This window comes from Elaeis guineensis, chromosome 13 (genome assembly GCF_000442705.2).
Source record: "Elaeis guineensis isolate ETL-2024a chromosome 13, EG11, whole genome shotgun sequence".
Classification (NCBI taxonomy): Eukaryota; Viridiplantae; Streptophyta; class Magnoliopsida; order Arecales; family Arecaceae; genus Elaeis; species Elaeis guineensis.
The window spans coordinates 72189041-72198317 of NC_026005.2; the positions used below are offsets into that span (position 1 = coordinate 72189041).

Consider the following 9277-nt stretch of genomic DNA (forward strand, 5'->3'; position numbering starts at 1 on the left):
ACAAACAACAAAAGACTGAAGCGTTAAATCAGAAAAGGGCAAAAAACCCCAAGCCACACTAATTTATTCAAAAAAACCGTCAGCATCAAAACAACCGCATTGATGACGCAATAAGTTTCAGTTCCTGAGGAGGCAAATTAGCACCCAGGCAATAAGATGAAAATCATGTCCTAGAGTACTACAGTAAAACAAAAAGGGATATTGAAAGGAAAGAAAAAGACTTCAGATTGTTCTAACTACCATGTCTAAAATCTTGGAATAGTTTCATGAATCCAAGGTGTACATCATGGGAAAATAGTGGACAGATATTTATGGCATCCCGAAACCCATTCGTAGTAGATCACATGCTTTCTTCAACTCAACATCCCAATTACTGGTAAAGAGAACAAGTAATGATCTCCAATTCTATCAAAGAATTGAAAAAATATAACGGATAGAAGACATGTTTTTGTGAGAAAAAAGAATAAAAGACGTGTACATTTCACACTAGATGACAACAGTATACACGGAACAGTGAAACGTCAAACTGCAAAATCAGTTATCCGACTTGATGATCAATTGTCCGGCTTGACATGATAATGCTTTGACTGTTGGCAGGGGTGAAAACAATCGCAGTCTGTAAAAATCAAATAAGTATATTAGATAAAGCATTGGTAAAACAAGAATCTCAGTTGATAAAGACTAGATGCCTACTTACAAATCAGTTCTAAATTCCTAAAAAGCGAACTCTGTCATCCTCATTCATCATGTTGGATGCACATACTGGCCTCAAAATTTCAAATCACATTGCTACTCATTTTCCATCTCCTATTTCTCATTGGTACCATTAGTTAGATGATGCTCTCAAAGGTCATGAGTGGCCTTGCAGGTCGGAGAGGAATAATTCCCAAATTTATCAATAATCTGTTGGTAGAACTTCCAAGATGGATTTGCTGTTGTTATTGCTCGCTGGCCAAATGGGTGAGCATAAACATAGTGTTGGACATTGTCAGCCATAGCTAGCCCTTCTAAGTAGACTCGAAGATCTCCTCCTGGACCTGCTCATGAATATTAAAGCCATAAATTTGGACTCCATATAGCAAGAAGAAAAAGGAAAAAAGGGGAGGAAAAAAAACAGATTTATAAATCATGTGAAATATTTACCTATAGAATTGTCACCTTCATCATAAAAATGGTAGGGATGTGGAAAGATAGCAGTGTGCAGCTAAACAAGAACTCAAGAAAACAAACGGATGAGAGAGATGTCATGCAGAAAAGTGAAAGATCTTACAAAGGTGGTTAATCCATTCAGAAATGCCAAAAATGGTAAAAAGATGGAGTCCTTACGGGATTACAGAGGGCCTTGTAAGGAGAGTCATCCACCAGCAATGTATTTGATGGCAAATACTCTCCATTCTCCCATGGAAGATCAGGGTCCTCTTTGTTCCATAGTTTCTTCATTTCTTTCAAAACCAATGGCTTTTCCACATTCTCAACTGTTGAGAACCCAGTGATAGTGCATTTGGATCTATCCTGAACAAAATTGTGAAGATATCAACTGAATGCAGCTGTAATTAAAAAAAATATGTTGCAGATGCAATACATAATAGATAGCATTTCTCACTTCCTGCAAATGAAGATCATCTACAAGGAATGCTTAGAAACTATACAAGAAGCAAGCCTTATGCTAGAATTGGCATAAAGCATGAAATATGACCTAGTATACCATTCCAGCAGAGATGGTAAGTTGCAATGTTGCAATATACTCAGATAGCCAGAAACACATATTTCTTGAAGATGATTACATACATCATAGATGATATATCAGAAGGACCCTCAACTTATTTTCTACGGTTACCTTGCCTGACACTTTGGATAGTTAGCGCACATCAATGATACCTTTCCCAGTGTAAAGGCTCCTTTGTAGCAGGAGAGAAAAATACAGTATCTTTTATTCAGACTCTAAGTTCAGTTCAGCTCCAAGATTCACATTTATCTTTCATATCAGGTAACAAATCATTAGGGCTACCATAATTGTATTAAGGAATAGTAGCACAAGATAATTTACTGTTTTTCAGCGAAGAAAAAGAAGCGTTTATCAAGTAGAAAAAACTTTATCACACAAACTATTAATGAGAACTAGAAAAGAATGGTGAAGTATCTCAAACCAGGTCCAGATACATTAATACAAGCAACATCATAATATTTCATAATAAAGCAAAATTAACTCTCAAGATTAGTATCTTTATAAAACACTTACCCAGCAAAACAACAACCTATTTTTAGCATCCCCCATCAGATAATCAACCATAGCACCAACATTTTTTCTGCATAAATTTTGAAGCCCATCAATGATAGAACCACAGCAGAAAATTCAGCAGAACCAAAAATGTGGTAGTTGGCCACCAACTGCATAATAACTTAGCTCTAAGATGCTTTCACAATGAAGAAAAAACACAGAAGAAGAAAAAAAGATAAAAGAACAAAAAGATGAACCATAAAAAATTTTGAAGACATACTTCTTTTTTGATGACCAGATCCCTATATCAAATTTCTCGAAGCAGAAGTTCAGAAAATCATCACAGAATGGCCTTTTAAAGACTGAAATGCAATACAAAAGTCAACATTAGCACCTAAATTTTAAAAGAATGACAGCTTATAATTTAACATTAGATGTTAAACATCGTGGTCAACATTCACCTGCTTGTTTGTCAATCCATTTATCTGCATTAAGGGTTTTCCGATAATCAAGAACAGCATCAGCCAGCACTCCATTAAGATCAAGAACAAGCAACTTTTTTTTAGTGTAAGTAATTAATGATCTTCCTGGTGAAACATGCAGCACATCCAGTTTCTTATCCCGGTTCCTGGACAAATCTATGGAGATACAATGCTCCATAGCATGGTTCACCAATAAAGAAGGCACTTCGCTCTCATCCTGATAATGAGTTGCATCTCTATGATTTGACAAAGGCATTACATTTGAAACATAATCTTTATGATCTGCAGGTTTCATATTCTCTGATGCAGCTTCCCTCTTTGAAGTAGATGCCTTCTCAGAATGATTCACAGATATGCCATCCATGAGATCATGGTCCACATGGAAAGAGAAATTAGCATCCCCCTTTTTGAATAAATGGAACTGATCGTCTTCTTTGTCAGGTAAACCTGAAGATGCAAAATTCTCTATAACGCCTCTAATTGGTGAAGGAGGCAAACTTGGTCCCTGCTTTTCATCAGTAGCAAGCAACTCTAAATTGCTTCCTACAGGACTGGCATGGCCTTGTGAGAAACCTTCATTCTTTAGTTCAATAGCATCATCTGAAACTCTCTCTTCATGTCTCTTATGACTTGCTTATTTTTTCTGACCCTTCTTCGAATTTTACTTGATGCAGATTCCCTATTAGAAGTGTCTGCACCACCAATTTCAGCAAGCTGCAACAAAATGTTAGGCTTATTGTCTTGAATTTGTTTAATATCACAATCAAGGCAATCCAAGCTCTTGTCAATCACCTTATTTGTGGCCTTCTTATTTTGGCTTAAACTGGGGTTTTCTACTACATGTTGGTCTAGATGTACTTCGGAGGAGACGAAATTATTGCTTGGTGATTCATCATTCGAAGTCTTTGTCAAACCACCACCTTCTTTCGTGGCTATTGGCATTGATTTATTTTCAATAGATGCATTCATATTATTCTTTCCCACACCTTCTATTTCTGCAACGTCTGATATGGATGAACTCAAAGCAAAATATTTTTCTTGATCAAGTCCAGTTCTATAATGAGACAAGGAAAAATCCTTCTGTTTCCTCCTTTTCGCTCTTCGACTTTTATTGGACCGAGTATTTTCTACATTACCCGAGTTTGAACTAATTTCAGTATGCATATTGCCATTAGTTAAATCAACATGAGCAGCTATTGTCAAAGCACTATTTCCCTTCTCTGATGACCCCTTAGCATCACCAATTGCTGTTCTGATACTATTATTCTTCAACCTATGGCCCTTACCTACAATCCCCGGTAAAAATGACCTTGTAGCAGAAGTGTCACTTCGAACAGCTAAGAGTGAGGAGCATACCATAGAACCACTCTCAGAATGCCTTTTCATGCCTCTTTTTCGATGCCTCCTATGTTTCCTTGAATTAGCAGGCCTTGACTCGCTGAAGCTGGACTTCTTTAGTGCACTGGAATCAGTACTTTTCAAATTGGTAGATTTCACATCATTTTTTCTTCTGATATTTTTCGCCTATTCCTCTCTTCCATTGACTCGACTCTATTTGCAACTGACGAGCTGTGCTTTTCCCTTCTCCTCTTCCGCTTCTCTTGTCCTAACTGAGTTTCTAAATACCCAAAAACCAAAAACCTTTCTTAACGCATGATAAAAAAAATATACAAAGGCATTAAATCTATCGATATTGAGCCTGAACAAGAAACAAGATAGTAAAATAGAAGAAGACAAGCTTCCCTAGACTGGAAACTATGCCTATCAGAGATACATTATTCAAATTAAAACGCTTTGGTTTATAAATAATGAATTTATCTCAATTATGCAGGCATACTCGCATGACTTTATATCTCATCTATTTTTAGTCTGAATGTTAGCTTGGGGAATCCTAAGCGAGTATCCACATCTTAGAGAAAATAGCATGAGCATGCACATATTCCATAGGTAGATTCATTATTAAATATACCATTCATAGAATGTCATAGACTAATGTTTCTCATACCATAGTTGGTCATAACAGTGTATTACATTTTCCCCTTAATCTGAAGTGAGACAAGGATGTCTATGAATAAATAGCAAACTTTAGAAAATATGCAGAGACATATGACAAAAAATGTTGTAAGCAGCTCAAATCAATTGCCAGACCTAGGTTCATGTCATCAAAGAAACCAAGTTAGGATCCAAGATTACTTCACCAGGAATATTGAGATTTGCCCAAACTTCAAGGAAAACTACAGAAAGTCTCAAATTCAGGAAAATAAAAATGAAATAGATAATAAACAACTGGAAACATCTCAGTAGATTATGAAAATTCCACAAGCATTCACAATATTATGTGCAAAAGGAGAAAATTATAAAATCAAAGTGCCACCAATGTCCACAAATCTCCACCACCTTTTACTTCATGCGTATCATTTTTAGGTCTTCCACATGTTTCATTCCCATTTTCAAGACCTTCCTCTCTTCCTGCTGGCCCTAAAAGTTTAATTTCATTTATTTTGAAAATTATATAACAATGGTGAATGGATAATCAGGCCCACATATATTAGCTATTTAGCTGTAAGAATTATTTGCATTATAACAGAATTAGCAATAGTTGTAGCTGTCTAATTATTTGTTGCAATACTTGTATCCCTTTTCTTTTATATTTTTACAAATTTTACATGAATATTCTTCTTTTCTTGCTCCTCCTTTATTGTTCATCCCATCATCTCACATTACCATTCAATAAAACTCCATTCAATCATACCCACAGGCTTCTGCAGATCAGATATGGCTGAGTAAAGTTTTCACATGATGCATCTCAACACCACAACTTTAAAGAGGAAAGTGCCAATACATCACAAATCAGAACAGCAATAAGAAGAGAGAGTTGAATCAAAAAGTAATGAAAAAAATCATGCAATTTTAATGACTACAAAAAACGGACTAAGGAATGTCAGGTCAGGATGCATTTCTTTGGAATCCTTATGATTTCTAAGGATATGTTTTTGCGAATCAATAACTAACTGTCTCTCCGATAACCATGTTATAGTGTCGCAAGAAAGGACTTTGAGCTAAACCAAAAGGTAAGCACCAGGAACTATTAGTTCACACATCATAAATTTAAACCTTAATATCAGAAAGCAAGCTAAAACCCTAATTTACCGCTTTTCAACATCAAACGAAAAAATATACTCCAAGAAAAATTAGGGGAAAAAAGCCAACTTTCTATCTTCTTATCTTATACCAAACATATATGAGATACAGAACATCCATCTCAACTTCATTTTACTTTGCAAAACTGCGTTAAGAACACAAAAACTAAGAAGAAAAAATTCAACCTTGCAGATAGTCTACTCAAATTAAAACTGACAAGAATCTTGTCAATGAGATCCTTTCAATTTCATTTCTTTACAAAATCAGATCCATTGCACAAGTATTTGGCATAAATTAGTAAAAAAAAAAAGGATTAGTCTCAAATAAGAATTAGAAGCGAACGACCAAAAAACAGAAGATAAAAAAACCTCAGTTAATCAGCGTCATTGCTTCAGCAAATAATACCAAAATGTGTGTAAGAACATATTAGAAAGAAAGGGAAAAACAGAATCCAAGATCGATCCACAAGTCATAAGAGAATCCACCATCCGACAATCGCCGCCACTCGGCGGCGATCATTCGGAGCACGAGAGTCGCACCTGAGCTTGGGATTTTCCGGTTCCCCATCGTTTCTCTCTCTTTCTCGATCCAAATCGAAATCGCAGGGACCCGTACCTCGCGAGCGCCGAATCCCTAACACGCCATAACCGCGACTCAGCTTGCGCCCGCTCTCGTATTTTAGTTAGCATGCTCCTCTTCCATAGACACCGAATAAAGATTTCCCGGCTTCGTGATCTCGGATTTAAGGTAGGGAACTGGATAGATAAATAAATATCGACCGCAAACAAGCGAATGGAAATTCAATAGGAGTGCCAATCGGATCGATCAATACGGTTTGAATTAAAAAATTATTAATTTAAATTTAATTTATTTTTTAAATAAATTAAAATTTAAATTTAAATTTAAATAATTTATTAAATAATTAATTTATCTAAATTATTTAATTTATTTATTAAATAAATTAAATTAGATTAAATGGATTAAATAGGTTAAACGGATTAAACAGATCGGATTAAATGGATCAGAAATAGGTTAAACAGATTTTAAACAAATTAAATGAATATTAAATGGGTTAAACAGATTAAACAGATCGAGTTAAATGAATCAGAAATAAGTTAAACAAGTTAAATAGGTTATCAGACTCAATTCGATCTAAATATTAAATAATTAAATGGATCAGATATCTAAAATTTAAATCTAATCTAATTATTAAACGAATTAAACAGATCGATCTATTTATGACCCAAATTTGTTTAGCCTAAAATCAAACCTATTTATGACAGGTCGAATACGGATCGGATTGGCAGATTGGATCATATTTTGCCAGCCTTAAGATTGATAGATCTTCTCCTAGGATTTTTGCCATTAAAAGGAAAAGTACTATTTTTTTTCGGGATCGGATGTACCGTCCGATTTATCTTGAAGTCATCTTGTGTGTTCGCGTGATGCATCACGGTCCAATAAAAAAGAGATCGGATTATCTTGTTCTTCTCGGTTGTGGCCATCTGATTTGGTGGAGCGACACTAATCACACAGTCCCATTCTTTTAATTATTGGTGGCATTCCATTGATGAGATGAACGATATTGGAGAATTGAGAGATTTTTTGTGCATCACGCGTGGTGATTGGCTCACATGTGGAGTCAGATAGTGGTGCGAAAAAAAAAAAATTTGTCTGATCCCGCACATGAGCCAATCACCACACACACTACGCGCATCGTGCGCGATGCACAAAGAATTTCTCTCGGAGAATTATAGCACATAGATTTGTGGGCTGCAATGTTACCCGCAGGAAGCTATACTACCCCCAAATTGGCAAATTTTATGCACCGCGGGTGATGCAAAACATTCGACGTAAAGTGCACCACTTTGTCCGATTGGTCCACATAATCATCGATTTTCAACACGTATTTAATATCTACGATTGATTTTTTTCGTTTAAAAATTTTATATGACAAAAATATCCATATTCTTTGATAAAATTATGGCATCTTATATCCATATTATGACATTTTGCATTCAGAAAGTTATAATTTTTGTCCACAGAATGTCATAATATAAGCAGGATGTCATAATATACACGAGATGTCATAATTTTTTTCAAAGAATAGAGATATTTTCGTAATTCAAAATTTTTAAATGAAAAAGTTGATCTACTGACATTAAATAAGTATTGAAAAGTGGTTGGACAAAAATATCTCTTTTATATTATCATATCTTGGATCATATTATGACATCCTGGACTATAACATGGCATAAAATGTTATAATTTTTTTTCAAAAAATAAAAATATTTTTATTATATAAAATTTTAAATAAAAAAATTAATCTATAATATTAAATATTTATTAAAAATAATAATTATATGGTTAATCGGATAAAATCTAGTACTCCGTGTCAGATTTTCTATGTCGACCGGTGCACAAAGAATTTCTCCCCCCAAATTTGCTCCCGCCCCCTCTTTTTGACACATATAACTATAACCCAGGTTGAGAAGCGTGCAAGTTTTTCTCAAAAAAGAAAAGTTTAAAAGTAGGTAAAAATGTACAATGTCGTGAAACAAGATATAAATATGTCAAAAAGAACTTGATGCAAAACTTTGTATATAATTTTTTGAAAAAACTGATAATGTTGAGAAGCCCGTGCACATAACTGGCCCTTATTTTTCAGCTAGTTTTATGTGGCTTCAAATTGTCTTAATGGCATCAAGTTTTACTAGTGAAGGTCATGCCCAGTGTTTGAAATTAATACAACAAGCATTTCAGCAATTTATATATGTTTACAACATAATAATAAAGATGTCTGATGCTTCAATAACCATCATTAAAAGATAATCATGACCAATCTTACCTGAGGAGTTCAGAGCTGTCTCAGCACGCTGTGTCGAGCTCCAAATTCTCCATGATGATTTTTTTTTTTTTTCCGATAGTATTTTTTTTTTCCTTCTTTCCAAGTTCTTTTGAACCTTGGCTAACTTTCACGGACGTCCATCTCCTCCTCGCTCTTTTCGCTGCCACCTCTTGTCAGTCATGATCATCACTTTCCTTTTCATTGTCACCGATGTCGATCTTCCCCTCTAATCTCTTTCAGATACTTTCATTTTCACAGATCTTCAAAAAAAAAAGCACCTATCTCTTTCCTATTCTCCTCACCACTACCTCCTATCAGTCTCTACCATCTCTTACTCTCTATCATCACAGCATCGATCTTCCCCTCCGATCTTCCTCATATACTTTTCTTCTTATAGATTTTTGAAAAAAAAAAAATGAAAAGAAAAGAGAAAAAAATCAATCAAACTATATGGAAAAAGATCTAATTTTTTAATTTTTTTATTTTTTTTTATTTTCATTGATCTTTTCTATATTTTTTCTTAATTTTTTTCTTTATCTTTTTCATTCATATATTTTTTCATTTTTTGTCTATTTTTTCATGCTCAAA

General features: G+C 34.6%; 1 protein-coding gene across 1 annotated transcript; it reads right to left on the reverse strand.

The window, feature by feature from the left end:
• Window positions 1-201: 201 nt before the first annotated feature.
• LOC105056084 (uncharacterized) lies at window positions 202-6581 on the reverse strand. Its single transcript, XM_073247577.1, is given in 10 exon segments — window positions 202-616; window positions 698-1037; window positions 1144-1204; window positions 1327-1512; window positions 2240-2306; window positions 2499-2580; window positions 2680-3016; window positions 3664-4208; window positions 4211-4318; window positions 6381-6581. Coding segments are annotated over 9 exon segments (1608 nt in total). The 5' UTR covers window positions 6409-6581; the 3' UTR covers window positions 202-616; window positions 698-843.
• Window positions 6582-9277: the final 2696 nt, after the last annotated feature.